The sequence below is a fragment of the Rhincodon typus genome, chromosome 19, assembly GCF_021869965.1.
Source record: "Rhincodon typus isolate 14 chromosome 19, sRhiTyp1.1, whole genome shotgun sequence".
Classification (NCBI taxonomy): Eukaryota; Metazoa; Chordata; class Chondrichthyes; order Orectolobiformes; family Rhincodontidae; genus Rhincodon; species Rhincodon typus.
The window spans coordinates 30,111,037-30,133,319 of NC_063350.1; the positions used below are offsets into that span (position 1 = coordinate 30,111,037).

Consider the following 22,283-nt stretch of genomic DNA (forward strand, 5'->3'; position numbering starts at 1 on the left):
TCTGTTGATGTTGTAGCGACAGGGATAGTGTGAAAGGTTGTTGAGTTGAAGTCTGAGTTTCAGAAGCTGCTGCCAATCCTGGGCTGCAGTGTACACATGTATAATTGTTCTGTTCTCTTGGCAGAATGAAGCCATATCTCTTATAGAGAAAGACTGAGCTAGAAGACTCTTCTCAGCTAAGTGAAGCTGTGTGTAAATTAGCTGCTGCATTTCCTATGACACAGGTTATACTTTAAAAACTATATTGTTGCTCATAATGTCCTGAAGCGGTGTGGAGATATTTGTGATCAACGTTGAAGGTTTTGAAGACATTATACAGAGGAACAGGTAGCTAGTGGAAATCAGTGGTGATATTAAGTGAACAGGCTGTGACATTGTTTGCAGAATGCACAATGAGCTTAACTTCATAGAGGGTAAAATTCAGAAGAAGTTGGGTTTGAAGGTTATAAAGGCGTGAATAAAAGTTTCAGGGATAGTGAGTGACTAAGAATGAAGACGGGCAATAATACCGGTTTACAAGTAGGTGGTCTTTTTGAATAGGAAGAAAACCAATATGCAGATAAAAACATACTAGACCACTCTTACATCAAATGTGTTAACCAGTTTATTTTTAAAATGGCAGTTTCACCTACAGATTCTCCACTTCACAAGCAAACATTTAATTGGAATTTATAATTGATCTTCTGCACACTGTGTTCCCCTCAAGTCTCCCATTTGTTAATATTCTTGCCAAGATTTCACATTGGAATTTCGATTTCTTCAAGTTAAGTGACAGAGTTGTTACATTGTTAGCCATAAGAAAACAGTAATGAGAAATGAAAATTTTTCTAAAGTGACAGAAAGCTCTGCTGGAATGAGCAGCTATCTAATCTTTTACTGACATGAACTAAGATGCTTCCCAGCCACAACTAGATTTTCATCAAGGATCATGGAAATGAATGCTCTGTGTTTCTTCAAAGAGGTACATGTTACAGTGCACTAGCTTTGCTAATTAAACATTTATGAATAATAAATGTCAGACTGCATAGGGAGCATTATGGATGTCAAACACTCACTCAGCAGTAACTGAAGCTTTCTGACATGTAAGGCAACTCCTGCAACCAATCACTGAACTAATTGTGTAACATTTGGCTTGTTATTTTTACTTTTGAAAGTCTTAAATGTTCTTTGGGAAATTCAGTTTAAAAACTTCCTCTTCATTTGATTTATTCCTTTTCATGAAAGGTTAAAAACAGTTTCTCTCTCTCACATTCTGTGATGGGATACAATGTATTGAAAATGCTGGAAAATAAAATGGTTTACAGAAACTAATAGTTCAGCCACTTCACCATATGCATTTACACAATATTTTGCAGACTTCAGAATATATCATGTCACATGTTTAGTCTTAACATTGTTTGAATTAGTTTCCAGCTGACTGGTGTCTGAAGTATAAGTGCTTAGTAGGTATTAATAAAATGAATATTCTCCATGGATGGAATGAGTTGGCTTCAAATGAATAAAAAACTATGAACTTGAGGACAAGAACATGATTCGATCTGTCGAATCCACTTCCATGTTCCTCTGCATCGAGGATTACCAATTGCTTGCCACTGCAGAATCAGATTCCTGTGAAAGAGAGAGACACACAAATACACTTTAACAATTCTATGTGAATAACCATTAGCCGACTCTGAACTTCAGAATTAGTTTTGCTATTTGTTTTCCACACAAGCTATCTTCTACAGAGTTATCAGTCTCATTCAGCACTTCAAGCAAATTCACAAAATGGTCATTTTTTAAAGAGATTTACTGTATGCAGCACTGTAGTTCTATACTTGGTAATACTGGTGAAATGTACATTCCGTAGAAAGATTATAAATATTTGTTTAGATACACAAACCTGAATTAATTATTGGATTTACAATGAACATGTGTATTCACAGTGTGTTAGGGAATGGTTTAAGAAAAACAGAAAGAATTCTATTTATATAGCACCTTTCATAAACACTGGATATTTCAAAGGTGCTTTAAAGGCATGTTAAGTGTAATCACAGTTGTAAAGTAGAAAAATATCAGTAATGTGGAATAACAACACATGGAAACACAAACCGTTCACCAGATTTTAATCTGCTGCAACAGCTCACAGGCTAGATTTTTCCAAGAAGTAGTCCCGAACCATCGTACCAACAACAGGTCTGTTGAGAGCCACCCATTGAAGCTACTGTCCAATTAAGCACAGAAGCCCAGCTTCTCAGAGTTGCCAGTCCAGTCAATGGGCTGTCAACTCACTGGCCTCAGCAGCATTATCAATAGATGTGGCTGCAGAAGAGGCTGAGGCTGCAGCAGGAGGGACTGGGCACCTCCAAGTTGAGACAAGCACAAAAACCAGGAAAGATTTTTTTCTCAAATTCTGAGGCTGGACAGGCAGGTCCTAGGAACTGGAAGGTGACAGTGCCAGGAGCTGTTACTGGTGGATGGGAGTCAGAGGGGAGCCCTCCATGCACCATGGAGGAACGATCATTAAAGAAAGCCGCACATCCCCAGGAACGCCACTGGGAAACCACTAGTGTTCATCCGGCAATATCCCCATGCAAGGGGGTTGGCCTAATACTAATAAAATGCTCGCGGGCTGAGAAGTAATCATTTACTAGCCACCTGCCTGAGGTCAGTGGACTGCCCATCATTGCCACTGACAATATCCCATGGTGACAACAGCAGGTCAGGTATTTAAACTTCAAAATCTCTCCACCCCCAACCTGTCCATATTCCTACTCACCCATCCGTTCCCCTTTCCACTGACCAATCACAATAAACCCCTGCCTGCATCCACCCACCTCCATTTCACCTACCCTCCCTCAATTTATTTCTGGGCTCCCCCCACCACCGCAGTCCTGATGAAAGGTTTCAGCCCGAAACTTTGACCTTCCTTGCTCCTCGGATGCTATCTGACCTGCTGTGCATTTCCAGCTTCATATTTATTGACTCTAGCTTCCAGCATCTGCAATCCTTACTGTCTCCAAGGGGGTGGACATGTTGCTGGATGGCACTGTGCTATGTCAATGTCACACCCACAGCACATGTCAGCAGTGTACACAGCAGACACACTGAATGTGCTTCAAACAAGTAGCCATCTCTCAAAATACAATGGGAACAGTCCATTCGAAAAAGTCAAAGGGGTCTGTCAGTCAGGGGCTCCACTACAATCAGTCTGAACTACGTTCTATCTCAGACCAGAGGCTCGTACATAGTCAGTCACTTGGCAGAGTCAGGGACAAGTGTTCTGTTCATGGGCAGTGAGCTCTCTTCAGGCCTCCAGCTCCATTGCAACCACTCCAGACATTAGCAGCAAGTCATTTGGGGACCTTTGCAAAGATCAGTCAGGGACTTGGTCACTCATCAGTCAGGGCTGACATCAGGTTGGTTGGGAGGAGGGCTCTGGCCAGTCTTGTATGCATAGGAGGCCCAGAGTGTATTGCCCTCGATCTACTTTCCTCCTGAAGAACGAGGTACATTGCCAGCATTGATTGAGGATGCTCTAGTGAACTGTCACAGAATTGCGTCATCTGCTGAAGTGGGAATGGCAAGCTGAAGGGATGGGTAGCAATCCTATCCCAGTCGCCATCGAGGTGACTTCTACACTAGATTTTTATGCAACCAACTGCTTCCGAGAATCCACCGGGGACCTGTGCAGGATCCTTAACCTACAAATCTATCCAGGCTGTTACCAATGCAATCTGCACAAGCTCATACCACTTCCTCTCATTTCCCTGTGACGAGGTCAGTGCTACAGCTCAGGCAGTAGGCTTTGCCAGCCTGGCAGGTTTGACTCAGGTTCAGGGTTCTATAGACTGTACACACATGGTGTTGAGAGCACCATATCATAACACAGCTGACTTCATCAATAGAAAAAGGTTCCATTCCATCAATGTACAAGTCATCTGTGATCATCAGTACCACCTCTTAGAAGTCTGCGTCAGGTACCCTGGGAACTGCCATGATGCCTATATACTTGAAAACTTTCATGTTCCTGCTAAAGGCTGGATACCTTACAAAGATAATTACTGGGCAACAAGGGCTCCATTCTGCAACCATGGCTGATGACTCCAGTATGGAACACCCTGATTGAAGGAGAATATCTAGCAACAATGCAGCCCATTCTTTCACCAGGGCCAATGTAGGACAGAAGCTAGGCCTCCTGAAGACGAGGTTCTGACGCTTGGAGCAGTCAGGGGAGCCTTACAGTACAGTCCAATCTTTTCACGTTGTGCTCTGCATAACTGGAGCAGGCAAAGTGAGGATGCGATGTACAGAGAAGAATTGGGAGAGTGGGAGCAGTCTTCCAAGGAGGAGGATGGGAACATTGAGCTGGGAACATCACCTTTGCTATGACAGAGTGATGCAATGTTGGAAGCAACAAGCAGACAGGACTTAACTGACAGTGGTGATGTTGCAGATTATGGTCTATCAAGGCCCACATTAATTTTATCTTGCAAAACTAGCAGACTCACATGTCAGGATTCAGCTGCCATTATGACAGATAACTGATTAATAATATCCATTTTAGACTCGACCTTATTGCATAAGGTCAAGATTACCTCCATGATGTAATCTTAAGAGCTCTCTATGCTGTTTCTGGCTGCGAATGAAATACGACTTTACTAACTGGATAACATTTAACATTTTAGCTGTATTACAAAACATACCCGACACCTTCGGGAATAATAAATTCCGTCATCTCTAAGGCACACAATTCCAGCAAGCAAGAAACTACCTTTGTTAGGAAAACCATTTGAAAAAGGTAATTGCTTGCCTTTCAGCTTCTGAGCCATCACCATAACATCTTTGGAACCTCGAGTTCAGAGCTGGAGGCTGGCATTCTACACAAACAGTGAATCCCTCTCGAAGATACTGCATCCACCGAGTGTGCGGATGGTTTTCTACCAAGCAATGTGGAGTCAATGATTTCACTTTAAATTCTACACAATACCTATGGGGCAAGGAAAAGAAAAACAAAAAACTAATGTTTGAAAAAGTACACCAGTAAATATAAAGTACAATGTATTTTTCTTTAAAATGCCAATAAAGGAGAAGGTTTGAACAGTTCTTTTTAAATTAGTAGCATGGTTTCATACACCATTCTGCAACTGAGGCACAGACTGTAACAATTAAAATGGAAATTGGTGGAGTATTTGAAAAAGAAGATTATAAAAAAAAATACAGGGAAAGGATATGTAAATTGTTAAAGCATTGATTAAAGTAGACGTTTCCAATTGAAGAGCTAGCAACTTGCACTGAATGGCTTTCTTTTCAGCTGCAGCTTCTAAAATACTATGAAATGTTAAATTATTCTGTGAAATAGCTGTGGCAATGGCCAACAACAAGACGAGATAATTTCCATTGCATTGCTGTTGAATTGTCTGTGGTTTTGATCTTGTTTACGATGGTTAACTGTTAAGAGAGAATTGTTGTTAACATCATTTGTAGGTGTGTAGAGCTAGAAAATGCGGTCATTACTGCAATCTCTTCTTAGCAACAAAGTTGAAACAATAATTGGAATGACTGCCCATGAGTGGAGGATTCCTTACTTTCTGAGCTAACTTATTGGTTACAGATCACAGCTAAAGTACGACTGCGAAAAAGTAATGCAGTTAAGCAGATCCAGAAAACTGTAGCAATTTTAAATTTCTGCCTCCAGGTCAGATGAACCCAACATTAAAAATGTTTTTGCTGTCAATACTAATTTGTGTTTGTAACTAAATACAACAGAGGCTAGATGAAAGTTTACACACAATTAAATTTATCAATGGGAAAATTCCTAGTAATGATGCCTGACCAAACATAGTTGGACTTATTGCCATCATGCAATAAACCTTCCTATTTAAGGTTTTAGCAAAGATTTGTACCACACACTTCGTCCTAAATGATCAAGTATACAAACAGATCAATGGCACACCCATGGGGTCACCTATCTGAGGACTCATTGCAGAGGCAGTCATGCAAAGGCGAGAACACACCACCCACCCCCGCATTCAACATAAACTGTGGATCCGGTATGTGAACAACATATTTGTCATTATTAAACACAAACTAGAACAGACCAACCACCTCATCAACAACGTATTCGCAGGGATTAAATTCATGAGAGAAGAAGAAAACAACAATCAGCTTCCGTTTCTGGACATCAGAGTTGAATATATGACCAACAGGGAGTCCCAAACCTCAGTATACAGGAAAGTAACCCACACTGACCAACTCCTCAACTTCCACAGCAACCACCCAACATCCACCAACAAAGCTGTGTTAGGACACTATTTGAATGGGCCACCACTGCAACACACCAGAACCACGCAGGAAAAGAGGAAGAGCGCCTATACAAAATCTTCACTATGAACGGATATCCCCACAACTTCATCTGCAGATGCCCACTAAATAGACAACAACAAGAGGACACAGTACGCCTTAACACACTGGCCACACTGTGCTACATCAAGAACATGTCAGAACTGACAACAAAACTCCTAAGACCACTAGGAATCATGGTAGCACACAAGCCCACAGCCACTCTATGACAAACACTCAAAAGGATTAAAGACCCCATTCCCACAGCATACGGAACCAATGTGGTTCACAAAATACTATGTAACAACTGCCACAAACATTATAAAAGACAGACAGGAAGGAAACTAACCATCAGAATACACAAACATCAGCTAGCAGCAAAACGACATGACAAACTTTCCTTAATATCAGTACAGTTGAACAATGAAGGTCATCAGTTTAACTGGGACAACGTAACCATAGTAGCTCAAGCCAAACATAGACACGCAGGGGAATTCCTAGAGACACGGTTCTCAACCCATAATGTAATCGACAAACATATAGAATTAGACCCCATATACAAACCCATACAGAACAGAACCAGAAATGACACAACTCACCATAACAGACTGGACTGTATAAATTCCAAGTGGAGTAGAACAACATCGCTTCATCGGAAGCCTCACTGATGAAGCTACCTAGCATGGTGACAAAACGTCTGAACAAAAACAAGCCAGCTCGGCAAACAAGTCAACAACCAAACCTTATTATCTGTGAATAGTTCCTCTTTTGAGAACTGTATGATGGTGTATCCTCCAGCACTAATCACGAGATAGACCCAAGATAAAGCAAAGCCAAAGGAGGGTTGCTGGCAAAAACTACCTCAAAACTACTTCCACGTACTGGTGGGAGGTGGCAAATACTACAGTGCCAGAGGTGATCACCTGTGGAAATACCACAGACATGGTAGTCCACTCAGTTGGACTCACATGCAGCTTTCTGCATGCTGTTTAACCCAGTGTTGCAAATTGACATACTATAAAGCCAAAGGACACTTGGTTGTGAGTGTAACAGGGACTGGTTACTTTAAAGTTCAGAATCAAACTCAGAATCTCATGCTATGAGAGGCCAGAACAATACCAAAAGGAGCTCAGGCTAATTATATCTACAGTATTAAGTTAGGGGTATAGAGTGCAGGAAGTCTTGTGATATATCAGCTATCAAGGGTTAGGTGAATCACAATAAGTGCCAGGAAATTGAATGCTTGCAGCTGAGGAACTCTGTATTCAAGCAGCAACTGGACAGAACCTCAAAATCGGTGAAGAGGATGAGTTTCTGGATCAGACTATTCAGAATCTGGTGAACTAAGAGGCAGTGTGAGATTGGCTCAGAACACAGCATAATATACAAAACACGACAGGACAAAGAGGCTCAGAACACAGGATAATATAGAAAACATGACAGGACAAAGAGCAATGGAATAGAGGATTGAACCAAGATATTGAGCAGCTACCTCAAAAATAAGCACAGATCCATTTAATTCACTGCCGCTGACCATATAATATATACACATCAATGGAATGGAACCTTTGTACTTCACAAGGTCAGTGGGCTTGTCCAGAATAGCCTGTGGGGCCATGTGTGTGCATGCAGTAATACCATAGATTGGGTGTTGAGAACATCTTAACCCTGCATTTGCATGAATCCTACAGCTGTATCCTGCTTTTCTGGGTGTCCGTGAAGAAAGGGATTAAATAATTTGAATTTATCAATATGGCATCCGTCAGTTGTGTAATGCAAACATTAACTACAGACTGACTCACCTTGGCCATATCTCCTGTTGCAGCTGAGAAGGAGTCAGAGACAAGGATGTTGAAGCTATAAGACTACAAGAGTCAATGAATACAATGCCAGTTGCAGCAATGAGCTGCTGAAGATAACGTATTATAAAACTGTAGAAACTTATAACACTGGAGACCATTCAGCCCGCCATGCCAATACTGGCTCTGAAAGAACAGCTGTGTTTAGCTCACTACTGCAGGTTCCTCATCTATATGTATCCAATTAATTTCTTTGTAAAATTATTTATTACTAGCTCTTTCACAACCACCAAGAGCAACAGGCTCCTTAAAGAAGTATAGCTTCCTTACGCATTTCTCCCATATTGAGGGAGTTAGGATGTCTGCAAGCTTTATGCTTCATCCTTAGTCACTTCTCAGCAGCTATAACTCCCTGGGGTTACTGTAGCTATATGGAGCTTTTCCATCAGTTATTACTCTTTCTCCAGCAAAAGTGGAATGACCAAAGGATTCCTATTTTCAAAATAAAACACAGTATCCCATACAGTGGTGATGCCTAAACTATTTCCCAAGATGACCCTATCCTAACTATTGAAAATTAATGTGAATCCAGATGCTAACAAAATAAAAATAAAACATTGTGGTAACATTCAATATTCAATAATTAAAGCTGTATATTATTGATCAATATGTCATGCTTCATATCATTTTGAAGTCTGTTTTTAATCTACTTTTAAAAAATATTATTCTGTGCACTTTGGAGGTTTCAGTCACACTCTCCATAATCCCCAGTAATGGAAAACTGAAGGAAGGTCCAATTGTATTTCCTCACTGCATGCGTCCTGCACTTTCCACCTCTACAAAAATGCAACCCTGGGACTGTCAGTAGGAAAAACCCAATAGCTGCCACCCCACTAAATGCAACTGCAGGACCAGTACCTTCTTATTCAGGGTTTGCAACCTATACAAGATGTCTATGAAGCCACATATATGCACCCACCCACCAGGCTCATTACACTCCTCTGTCATCCCTCAGACAAAGATTAAGAAAGAAGCAGGGCAAAAACAGGACATGAGGCTGTCTGGGTCTAAGGGCCAATGCAGAGTGCAGGCTCAGAGGAGGAAGTGTTCACAATACATCTGCTGTTTTTGTGACCCCAATGAGGGTTGTGAACCATAGCTTGGGAAGCAGTGCTCTAACTTTTCCTGATGTCATAGTTGTACTGTTCAAGATTTGTGACAAAGTTTAAAGAATAGTGGCACTGTGCACTTACAAAATGGCCAATTTACAGTAATAGTAAGGAACATGGGACACGGAATTAGTGGGCAGCATTTAGGATGAACATTTGAATGAAAAGATATGTTTGAGAAGATATTCAAAGGGCCAAAGAAATATAGTGAAAGGGAGGTGTTGAGAGGGGTGTGACAGGATGCCCAAGAGTGAGTAATAACAAACTAAAAACAGCAGAGGGGAAGCAAGTCTGGGCAGGGTTGCAGAGCTGACATGCAAGGTCTTTGGAGTGATTTGAAAATGTGAATGAGATATTAATCTTAATGTACTAGCAATGGGAAGACACTATGTCAGCCAGAAAAAAGTTGATGAGCAAGAAGGACACACTGGGACAGGTATGGGTAGCCATTTTGAGAAGTTGGAATTTATAGATGGTGATCAAAGATGGCCCGGGAGGACAGCATTAGAGTGATCAAATCTGAAGGTGATAAATGAATTGTTAAGATGTTCAGTTTTGGAGGAACTGAGGTGAGTCGGAGACAAGCAAAGCTATGAATTTGAAATATGTTGACTTGGTGGAGAGAACATAGGGGTTGAAATGTGTTAGAAATCGGGGCAAAGCTCATGTTAAGATCAAATAAGTCAAAATTCTGGAATGGTCTTTCAATCTTAATAGTGTCAAAGAATGGAACTCGAGTTAAGAGTGTGGGAGTGGAGTTTGTGGTGATTTCCAAGAAAGATGGCTGAAGGAAGTTATAATTCATCCAAACCTTCATGATGAACAAGACAAAGATTGGGTAGGAAATTCAGTTATGTAGTAGCAAAATTGAGCCCGGTATCTTTAACAAACATAGGAAGTTGATCTCCTTGGACAAATATAAATTCAGTTGTTAGTTTTAGTCAAAGGGATTACAGGTTAAAGAATTAGGTTACAACGTTAGAACCCTATTCTTTGCGTGCAAATTAAAGCACAACTTTAAACACTTTTAAGCACAACCTCCAGCTTGATTAGAAGAATAGATCAATTTACTCTCATACTTTAAATTTTAATATTTAGAATATTATAAATCTGCTTCTACTCTGTTGATCTGGTAACATACTTTTGCATTATGTTTACTGAAACAACAGTTTTGCATTTTGAAATTAGTTTCAATCTTTAGTTACTTGTCTTGCACAACTTTGACTCCCTAAGTAGAACTGCTTCTTTAACAATGGCCTTATCCTGCTCAGAGATAAATGAAGAAGTTTGGAACATCAAAAGAGCCATATTTTCATGGAGATATAAAGAATACTACGGTCATTGATTAGAGTTTGGTCGATGACTTGACCAAGGCACATCATAAAAATCCTACAGAACATCACCAAATCTTGATCAAAGAATCGACATTTAAGTCTCCACAGCAATTTCACTTTAAAAGAAACATTTTTGACTGTTGTGCATTTTAGGTTAGTCAGGAACAAATGCTAAGAAAGCTACAATAATGCAGTACTATTTATCCACAAAGGAACATTCTCAATTTAACAAATGCTACTTCTACAACCTGTACATTTAAAATTTTGTTCTAATCTGTAGCGCACTTTGCTGTTATGTCATTAATTTGAATTATTCTTAATTCTTCTTTAGAAAATATTGGGGCAGTTCCAATGCCACCACATTCACAACATGATAATCAGATATAAAGGGAGTTTTGGTCAAAAATAGGGCTGAAGAGTAGCAGTGATTGTCTAACCTTTATTCTCTTTTGAGTGCAAAGTATCACTGGATGAACAGAGTTACTGAATTTATCTTGTCACATTTGCATTTAATGTGGAATTAATTGTTGATAACTCGATAATTGGTTTACATATGCTTCATTCAAACTAAATGCACTTACTGTAAATATTATACATTAGAGAATCCATACATGGCATTTGTTAGTTTTGAGAATGTTGTTTAAGGTACTGATCAGTTGAAGTTGATAACGAAACATTTTTCCAATTCTCCATCCAATCTACACCAAGCACTCCTAGCAGGCCGAATACAACAAGGATTAGCCATTGAGCAGATATCCTTCCTTCCTTCCTTCCTTCCTGCTTTGAGCTAACAGTTTCAAACTCATTTCATTTTGAACTCTTTTGGCAACCGGAATATGAATGCTCAATTTAAATAATGATGATACTACCAGATTTGATTGAGAAAACAATTTTTCTAACATTTCTCTAATTGCTTGTTTTAGATCTATAGTATAATTAGGCGTAACTAAATCCATCTCAGTACACTGTGGCAAACATATTTGAGACTTTTTACTTACCCTGGTGCCTCAGATTCAATGAATACATCTCGTTTTCTTCTTGCTTTTCCATATCCTCCCATAGTAATCAAGGCAGGGACTGTACACATTAAAATAGAAAGATGTAAATCATGAGTGACAACACCAGGCAGATGTCCAACAAGCTACAAACAAAGGTTTGTACAACCTAGCAACACGTAAAGATTGCCACCAATGGAAAATTAAATGTATATTATGAATGATATAAGAAGTGCATTATTCATTAACTTTATTTATTTATGTGGTCAAATATGAATGCACACAGCACCATAAAGAATGCAAACTTCCCCATGTGATTTTTTTTTACTATTAGGTGGCAAAATAAATCTTAACTTAACTAAAATTCTTGATTGTGAAATAATATTTACATGTTGCATTTTAAACAAAGTGAATGAAAATGCTGCTCCTTATGCAAGTCGTTATATTTTTGTCTTTCCTCAATGTAGAAAATGTAATGCTGCTGCTCATTCACAACCTGAAAGATACACTGTTTCATAAGGATGGCAAACCAAAAGAATAGGCATATTACATATACATATTATATAAAACTCTATAAGGTAAATGCCAGATGAGAGTAAACATGATGTAAAAATCAGCAAAAGTCAGTTATGCCTCTGGGCACACTTCACTGAAAACTGCACATAGCTGGCTACACAATCCGACACGTCAAATCAGAGGTGTCAGATCTATACGTGGATCTAATTCACGAACAATACAAGAACACAACAAAGCCCTGGGGAAAATTGATGCACAGAGAGATCTGGGTGTTCAGGTCCATTGTACCCTGAAGGTGGCAACGCAGGTCGATAGAGTGGTCAAGACGGCATACGGCATGCTTTCATTCATCAGACGGGGTATTGAGTACAAGAGTTGGCAGGTCATGCTACAGTTGTATAGGACTTTGGTTCAACCACATTTGGAATACTACGTACAGTTCTGGTCGCCACATTACCAAAAGGATGTGGATGCTTTGGAGATGGTGCAGAGGAGGTTCACCAGGATGTTGCCTGGTATGGAGGGCACTAACTATGAGTTCAGGTTGAGTAGATTAGGATTATTTACATTAGAAAGACGGAGGTTGAGGGGGGGACCTGATTGAGGTTTACAAAATCATGAGAGGTATAGACAGGGTGGATAGCAAGAAGCTTTTTCCCAGAGTGGGGGACTCAGTTACTAGGGATCACGATTTCAAGGTGAGAGGGGAAAAGTTTAAGGGAGATATGCGTGGAAAGTTCTTTACGCAGAGGGTGGTGGGTGCCTGGAACGTGTTGCCAGCGTAGGTGGTAGAGGTGGGCATGATAGCATCATTTAAGATGTATCTAGACAGATACATGCATAGGCAGGGAGCAGAGGGATATAGATCCTTGGAAAATAGGTTTCAGGTTTAGATAGAGGATCTGGATCGGTGCAGGCTTGGAGGGCTGAAGGGCCTGTTCCTGTGCTGTAATTTTCTTTGTTCTTTTTCTTTGTTAACACATACTTAGGTTTATCAGAGATTTATTGACAAGTGTACTTTTTCTGGAAGTACAAAAGATAAAGGTCTGAATTGTATCAGGATGACCCAGTTTTTAAACTGAATGATGGACCAACAGCATTAGCTGTTCATTAAACTTGCACTTTGACACAGACATCCTGTGGGCTTCTGTGTTGGCATTTAGAACTGAAGAACGGTCACTGGACCCAAAACTCTGCTTTCTCTCCACAGATGCTGCCCAACCTACTGAGCTTTTCCAGCAATTTCTGACTTTGTTTCTAATTTCCAGCATCCACAGTTCTTGGTTTTTTTGTTCAGAGAAATCTTTGTGCAGGTGAAAATGTGATGCCTGAAGAGCAATGCATCTCTCAGAAGTTTTATATACGCATATAGATAATTTTTGATAGATAGTGGGCTGGATTTTATATCATGGAAGGTGTATCATATAATAAAAAGACAGGCTGGCCACTTTGGCAGGAAGAATAGAAAAACAATGTTCTCTAAAAGATTAAAGAGTGCAATCTGTCAAACAACTGTATCTGGATGTCCTTGCAAATGATTCACGAATATTTAGCATGCAGATTCCCATCACTGTACAGGGCATGGGGAGACAATAGCTCAATACTGTGTTCTGTTTTCATCCATTTACTTAATGGGAGATATACTTAAGCATATACATAAGATTCACTAAGCTGAATCCTGGGATGAAGGGAGATTGTCTTGTGAGGAAAGGTTAAGCAGGTCTTTGGACTTCAGAAGAATGACAGATGATATTATTGAAATAAGATTTTGAAGCAGTTTGACAAGACAGATGGTGATAAGGATTTTTTCCCCCTCATGGGGGAAGTTTAGAACTAGGGGGCATGGTTCAAAATAAGGAGTCTCACATTTAAAACAGAGATGAGGAGGAATTTCTTGTCTCAGAATGTTGTCAATTTTTGGGCTCCTCTTCCATGGAGAGCAGTGGAGATTGCAGCATTGAAAATATTCATGGCAGTGTTGGACAGCTTTTTTTGTTCACTAGAATGTCAAAGATTGTTATCTTTCATGTCTTTCATCTGAAAGTCAATCTTTGTTTTTTAACAAGGTCAGAAATCACAACACCAGGTTACAATCTAACAGGTTTATTTGAAAACAAACTTTCAGAGCCTTACTCCTTCTTCAGGAAGGAGAGAGAGAGGTAGTACCAGACACAGCATTTATAAGTAAAAGATCAAAGGGTCACACCACTGTTGAGGATGTACTAAACAAACCTAAGATGCTATTAAATCTTTAATCAGTTAAAGGTTTTAATTGATTAATTTTTAAAATTTTTTTCAAGGATGAAAGGATTATCTGTTGACCCATTCCCCTCCCTTCCACATACTCAGCATAAAACAGTAGCAGAGAGTGAAATAATTCCTGAGGCTAAAATCCCATCACCTAGTCACCCTTTATTTACATATGGAGCATCCTTGACATTAATCTAGCCTTCTCAGAGTGAGCAGAGCCTCCTGTTTATATCTGTCAGCCAGAGATCCTTGATTGGACCAGATTAACAGCCCCAATCAGGGAAAACATACTCTATGAAGTCCACCTGGCTGACCTCATTACAGAGAAAACCTGCTGTCCAGGAAATCTTTGATGTTGATCAGCCGTGAGCTGGGAGCTGCTTGAACAGATATTCTGCAAATATTATTGTTGTTGATTGTCCAATTCACAGCACTCCCATGGAGGCATGACTGCAACTAAACAAACTGCTGATTCCATCCTTTCCCACTTGGAACTAAACAAACTGCAACTCTGGACCTTGCCTGAGTTTATGTCATAGCAGCGGGTCAGCAGCTGCTGACCAATCTGTGGACTCATCGCAATAGCTAATCCATGTAAAGGATGCAATTTTGGCCCAAATCAAGGATGTTGTAAACCCTTTAGAAGTATCATGTGTGTAGAAGTCAACCCTTAAATTGTTGCATTAAAAACTGGTCTCAAAAATTCAACTTTTACATGCTGTACCTAGTATATTCACACAAAGCAAAGCTGAAATATTGCACTTTCTGTTATGGTTTGTTTGGCTGTAGGGACTTGTTCGTTCTCAACCTATTTACTGTAGACACTGGACAATCTAAAAATCAGAGGGCTCTGAGCATGCATGTAGTGCACCAAAGGTAAGAATGGAGTAAACTTACAGATTAATTAATACTTCTAATCTTAGACCAATGGTGAGTAACCACTACCTTGAAACTAAGCCCCTTACAAATAATTTTGCCTCCTGCTGCCTGGGTTGAAACTTATTCATTTTTATAACATTGCAAAAAAAACAAATCCTAAAATTGACATAATAGTGGTCTGTTAACCTGTTTGATTAAATTCTGATACACAAATTGTGTCTTAAGAGAGGTTTTTGTATAAATGTTAACACATTAAATATCTTTCAAAACATTCTATAGAAACACCTACCTTACTCACATACTGCAAATGGATTTGAATAAATTAAACATCACATCACAAAATCATAAAAGACTCACCCAGTCAAATTTAATTGTTCTCAGTCCAAGGGGTTACGTCCCTTTAGTTAAATAAGAGTTCAGCTATTGCTGAAAGTTGTGTTTACAGTGTCAATATTCTTCACTTATGAACAGTAATATAAACAGATCCCACCAATAAATTTAACTTACTTACCCAAGGATTGCCTGCACATTGTATCCCCATCACTACGATATTCTACACAGCCCGCTCTTTCTTCCAAGGGAGGACATGGTTTGCCACCATTTTGTGGCTCTTGTGTGATGTATCTTTGACGAACACGGTAAGTATTTTTGCATTGCTCTGCACAGCCACTCCAGAAACTCCATTCAGACACTTCACAAGAAACAGCTAATAAACCAAGAGAAAGATTAATACTATGGACTTTACATGTACGAAAGATTCAAGCACTTATTTTAAAATAATCCAAAGCATATCTTCCCAATCATTTTCATCTTGAAAATTAATTTGCATTAGTGCTTTGCATTCATATTAGGGTGCTTCCAGCGCCACCAAGAATATTCGAGTACATCACCTTAAAAGATTATGCTACCTGCATAAAACTGGGCAATGGATGCCAGCAATTATTAGCTGTAGTCAGCATGGATTTACAAAAAGGAAATCATTCTTAACTAATCTACTGGAATTCTTTGAGGATGTAACTCACAGTTGATGAGGGGGAGCTAGTAAATGAAGAAGGGTCTGGACCCGAAACGTCAGCTTTCCTACTCCTCTGATGCTGCTTGGCCTGCTGTGTTCATCCAGCTCTACACTTTGTTATCTCAGATTCTCCAGCATCTCCAGCGTGGGTAGTGAAAGAATTGAATGCTGAAGATGGTGGGTGGGGTGCCAAGGAAGCACACTCCTTTGTTCTGGGTGGCATCAAGGTTCTTGAATGTTGTTTGAGGTGGACCCATCTAGCTAAATGAAGAGTATTCAATCAGACTCCTGATTTGTGTTTTATATACGGTGGACAGGCACTGGGGAGACAGGTGTTGAGTTACCCCTCACAGAGTTCTGAGCCTATGATCTGCTCTTGTAGTCTCTAAATTTATATGGTTGATCCAGTCAATTTCTGGCCAATGGTAATCGACGTGTTATTGATAGTGGGGAATTTAGGGATTGTAATGCCATTGGGATTATATCAAGAGCAATGATTAGATTCTCTCTTGTTGGAGAAGGTCATTACTTGGCACCTGTGTGGCACAAACGTTACTTCCCACTTGCCAGCCAAAGCCTGGATGTTGTCTAGGTCTTGCTGCATATTAACATGGGCTGCTTTAGTATCTGAGGAGTCGCAAATGGTGCTGAACATTGATCCCCTGATTTCTGGATTGTTCGGTGAAGGGAAGCATCCTCTCTGCATCTACCCTCTCAATCCCCGTTTGAAATTACATTTCAAATAGATCATCTCTCTTTCTTCTAATCTCTAATAAGTACAAGCACAACCTATTCAACCTTTCTTCATAACATTATGCCTTCATCCTGGAATCTGCCCCTTGAATCTTCTCTGAACTGCATCCAATGCATGAATAGCCTTCCTTAAGTAATGTGATCAAAACTAGATCTCACCAGTGCCCTGTAAAGATGTAGCAAGGTTCCCTAATTTTATCCTGGCAGACCAGGCTCTTAGAGCAGAATGACATACTCATGCTTCCATTTTGTATAGTTCTTTAATCTTTCACTCAGTTGTTACTAATCTTCCCACTCAGTCAAATCATTGCAGCTTAAGTCCCAGTCCAGGACAAAAACCCAAAAAGATGATACTCTAGTGTAGTACTTTTAGGTCTGTCAACCTTTTAAGCAATACCACAATATTTTTTTTCCTATCTAATATGGACATGCACTCACGAGCTAAGAAGCTCCAGTGGCAATGCACACAGACTTTTAGGGATAGCAGGGCGTGTTGATCAAGTCAATGGAAAAGCATATGGGTGACTTGAGTTTTTACATTGGGGAACAGAAAATAACAGCAGAAATCATGTTAGAACTTGACCAATCACTGGTTAAGCCTCAGCTTGAATACTGTGGGCAATTCTGACCATCACGCTTCAGCAAAATTTGAAGTCCCTGGAGACCAGACCTCGGACAAGGTTCCACAAGGTAATATGATTCCGGACAGGAAACCAGAAGTTGTCAAGTACCAAGGTGAAAACTGTTGAAGTGGCTCCTCTTTTTATTCACTAACTCCCTTAGTTGGTTGCAACATGATTAATTTACAAAGGATTCCACCTCCTCTCATGGATATCTTTTTCCCAGATCAAAAGAATTTATGGTTTAATTTAACCAGCCATTCTTGAGTTGACAAAAGAATGAGTTTATTAGCTACTGAACTCAAGAAGAAGTAAGAATGCAATACACACATATGCACTGATTAGAAATAACAGTTGAGTCCAATAAAAGATAAACATTCACAGAATCACAGAAGTGTGACAGCGCAGGAGGCTATTCAGCCCATTCTGCCCACACCAGCCCATGAGAATTTTTCCCATACCCATCTGCATTGTTTTTAACCAAAAAATCATCCACTGCCCTCTAGAATACCTCCATTGAACCTGCGTCAGCCTCATTTCCATAACCTAACTACTCACTGTGTGAAAATCTTTTATCCCCACTACAGTTTTGCTTCTTTTGCAGATCACTTTAAAAACCTATATCCTCTTGTTCTTGTGCCTTTCAGTTAAATGGGAACAGATAAAAGATAGACACCGATTTGTATGGTTTGTTCATAACTAATAGAAAGTCAAATGTTTTGGCCATTACAGTGGTTGTTACTGGTACATTGCCATTGACTGTGAGCACTTGATTTACAAATTCTTTGCTTGGCAGGTTGATAGAAATTCCTTTTTCTGCTTCCTTTTGACAGAGGCTGGCTGACAGCACACAGAGTGAGAAAAGTACTTTTTTTCTTTTCTTTACCTGCAGTGCAAAAGTGTTCAATGGTTGATCTTAAAGCTGTGACTTTCACAGAACACTAATTTATACACAATGATGTCAAACTGGTGACATACACAAACCAAGGCTGAAGCTCACTTTTAATCCCTGTCCCTGTTATTCTTGATGGGGAAAACACAACTATGCCCAGATGGCTATGTTTTCACCAGCATGTTCGCAATCTGAGATAAACACAAGGATTACAGTTCTGTTTGTCATGTACTGCTCCCATTGAAGCTTCTTTGACATCTGAAGGTGTGACATTCCAGAATTTCTTTCCAGCTAGCCACTGGATTTGCATCTGCAGACATTTTGGCCTGTATTTGTCCTCTTGTAAAAAATACATATTGGAGTTTCAAAGTCTGATATGTCCATAGGTGATACAGTGTTATGATTGGTAGTCATGATGTTAAGAAAGGTGCAGAGGAAATTTATTGCAATAATGCCAGAGATGAACGGCCTGAGTTATGAAGAAAGCTCCAACTGTTCTCCTTGAGACAGAACAAGTTAACAGCTGACCAAATTATGGTGTTCAGGTGATAAGAGATTTTGATAGAGAAAGTGAAAAATTATCTTCTCTGGCAAGTGATCAACTGCTAGAGGTCATAGATTCCAAATCATTGGTTAAAATCTCTATGGGGCAGATGAGGAGAACTGTTTCACTCAAGAGGTGGGATATTCTGCCTGAAGTTGGGGTGGAAACTGGTTCTGCAGATAAGCTTGAAAGGGGGTTGAGCAGATATTTTGGGATGAAGAGCTTACAAAGCTGTAGATAATAATAAGGCATGTGGGTCTAAGTGCAACAACTTTTTCAATAAGACAGTATAGGAATGATGGCCTGAATGGTCACCTTCTGTGTTGTATTATTTCATGAATATAATGACTGCCTTCTCCTGTACTCTTTGGTTTGCAGCATTCCTTTCCGTCATTAACTGAGATACAAAGTATTCGGTTACTCCTCAGCCATGTACTTAGTCTCCAGGGTGGCACAATGGCTCAGTGGTTAGCACTGCTGCCTGACAGCACTGGGGACACAGGTTTCACCCCACTCTTGGGTGACTGTCTGTGTGGAGTTTGCACATTCTCCCAGTGTCTGTGTGGGTTTCTGCTGGGTGCTTTGGTTTCCTCCTACAGTCCAAAGATGTGCAAGCTAGGTGGACTGGCCATGCTAAATTGCCCATAGTGTTCAGGGGTATAGGTGGGTTAGACATGGGAAATGCAGGATTACAGGGATGGGATGGGTCTGGGTGGGATGCTCTTTGGAGGGTTGGTGCGGATGTGTTGGGCTGAATGGCCTGTTTCCATACTGTAGGGATTCTATGGAAGGTAGAGATCTCTTTTTAGTCCTTATTTGCAGCCCCCAACCTTAATTATATGTTTCTAAAAGACTTTCAGTTTGACAGCTCTAATCTGTTCTCGTACTTTTGTCCCTCTTATTCTTTGTGTTTTTTTAATATCAACCTGCATATTTTCTATATACAGTTTATATACTGGATATTTTCCATATACAGTTCTATATCCCATCCCTTCCTTTTCATTTTCCCCCCTTCTGAAACACCTTTAAGGTATCAACTAAGTGGGTACTTCTAACATCAATAAAGGAGCCATGTGGATCTGAATTTGAACAAAATGAATATTATGCTTGCATTTCCAACAGGGTTGTTTGATAAAAGCTGAAAGTATTATCCCTCATAGCAACATTGTGACTAACTTACCAGTCACATCGCCCTCAGTTACCTGCATCCGTTTGCCAGGTAAGTTTAAATGACTTCATAGTATTTGTCTTTGGCTGAGTAATGAACAGAATGATTCTTTATTGTGTGTTGGCACCTATCCGTATGTGAATTGCTAAATAACTGATACATCCCACTCTAACCCAACAGTACAACCGTCCAACTGCCACTGATTATGGTCTTTCCACAATTAGTCTCAGTTCTATGTCCAAATACTAAAAATACGTTCGAAAGTTAGTCCAGACTAACACGGTAAACTAAAGTATAATCCAAAATAAAGAACTGCTGATGCTGAAAATCTGTAGAATTGTTGGAGAAATTCAGCAGGTCTGGCAGCATCTGTGAAGAGAAAGCAGAGTGAACGTTTGAGGCGCTGCCAAGCTTCTCCACTAATATCTGTTCCTGTGTCAAAGATAAACGGTTTTATCCCATCAGGTCGTGGATTGACTGATAATTTATAGTTTGCTCGCCGTTCATTTGTGGTCTTCCAGTTCCTCTGGACCGATGCTCCACTTTTAGGGGATCACTTTGCCAGGTGCTTTCCGCTTCTTTCCTCGGAGTGAGTGGAAAATGCATTGGGGTATCTCTAACACGGCGTCGCTCTGTTCCCTTAACGTTGGCGTACAATGCTCGGTTATATTGATTAACCAGGGATCTTTTCATTGGCATTTCCAATGAATTCAGATGACTTATTGGGTACAGCTGTAGTATGTGGAGTTTACTGTTGAGCCATTTAGCCGACACTATTTTGATAAACATCGTTAAATTGTTTAATCCACAGACTAGCCCCACTGCATCCGTCTCTATTAGTGAGTACAGAAATTATTTACTGTTTAGACAGGCGCCCATCTGATGGTTTGGTTCAAGATGTGGATACGCATTTCTCGCCCAGTCTAAACAGAACACGCAGCAACAATTGTAGGTTTTTGTTTATTAAAATAGGAAGCAGTTGTTGTTTAAACAGAGAGGAGTCCGCTTACCTGGGCAGGCGAGTTGGTAATCATGGCAGCAATCCAGGGTGTGTACACAAGCCTGGTCACAGTAACAGGTTCCGTAGGAGCGATCGGGGCGCCAGCCAGTGCTGTGACATGCAGATTCTCTCCCAATACAACACCGCTCCAGCTGCACACAGCCACCTTCAGCAGCCGCTTCCAACAAAACCAGCCCCAACGCGAGAACCCACAACATGCTTCTCAACTCCATTTCAACCGGTCTACACCATCAGTGGATCCTTCCTGGTCCGTTCTGGTTTGAAATGGTTTCCCAGCCTTCCCCCACCCCTCCCCAGTCTCAGGCAGTCAGACTCCCTGCCAAAACTTCAGCAGTAAATCGGCGGAAGGGACCACTGTCAACTACACGGCCGCTCTCATTTCCCAATCAGTTTCAGCCTCTCTGACCTTTAGCCTCCACTTTAGTGCCATCAATCTGCCGTGTTACAGACTGAAACCGACACAATCTCAACAAACATGGGCTGCTCTCTGATGAGTTATTACTCAGCTCATTGTGACTGGGAGAAATTCTTTCCCATTTCAACCCAAGCCCAGGCTGAGGTGACGAACATGCGGCGTCGATCTTTTAAAGAATAAAACAAAGTTGAAAGACGTTCAAATGGTTCGTGGTTATTCGGGATTCAGTTAATTCCATGAGTTTCATGGGAGAGTTTTACTTTGTAATCCAGAAATAGTTAGACATTAAAAAAAAATGTTCATTGCTCTAAGACCTTGGGAACTTTGCCATCCACTTTTTAAAAAAAATTAGATCATTCTTAATGAGTCTGAAGTGTTTGAGATTCCGCCGTCAATCCAGCCAGAATTTCCAAAGATTTAAGGCAATACCTGTCTAATGGTGTTAATAATGAATTCACATATCAAAGCACCCGATAGTTCATTCTACTTAATCTATCCAGTGACTTCTCGCTTTAGTTAAGGCGCATTGAGGTCCTTTCTTTACGTCCCATTGATTTTAATTCTACAAATGACCCCGTCCGCGGAAATTACT

General features: G+C 40.2%; 1 protein-coding gene across 1 annotated transcript; it reads right to left on the reverse strand.

Moving 5' to 3' along the window:
* Positions 1-586: 586 nt before the first annotated feature.
* Positions 587-21,810, reverse strand: si:dkey-7k24.5 (somatomedin-B and thrombospondin type-1 domain-containing protein). Its single transcript, XM_020527751.2, has 5 exons — positions 21,266-21,810; positions 15,775-15,969; positions 11,622-11,700; positions 4,793-4,969; positions 587-1,608 (listed from the first exon to the last, which is right to left on the reverse strand). Exons 1-5 carry the CDS (start codon positions 21,486-21,488, stop codon positions 1,491-1,493), a joined length of 792 nt encoding a protein of 263 aa, XP_020383340.2. The 5' UTR covers positions 21,489-21,810; the 3' UTR covers positions 587-1,490.
* Between the last annotated feature and the right edge of the window lie 473 nt (positions 21,811-22,283).

What these genes read in the sequence shown, in the direction of transcription:
- si:dkey-7k24.5 (XM_020527751.2), bottom strand. Translation starts at nt 21,488, where the DNA reads ATGGAGTTGAGAAGCATGTTGTGGGTTCTCGCGTTGGGGCTGGTTTTG. An exon ending in ATTGAATCTGAGGCACCAGG is followed by an intron (nt 4,970 to 11,621) that starts GTAAGTAAAAAG and finishes CTTGCCCCATAG; the next exon opens with GTATTGTGTAGAATTTAAAG. An exon ending in GATGGCTCAGAAGCTGAAAG is followed by an intron (nt 1,609 to 4,792) that starts GCAAGCAATTAC and finishes TCTCTTTCACAG; the next exon opens with GAATCTGATTCTGCAGTGGC.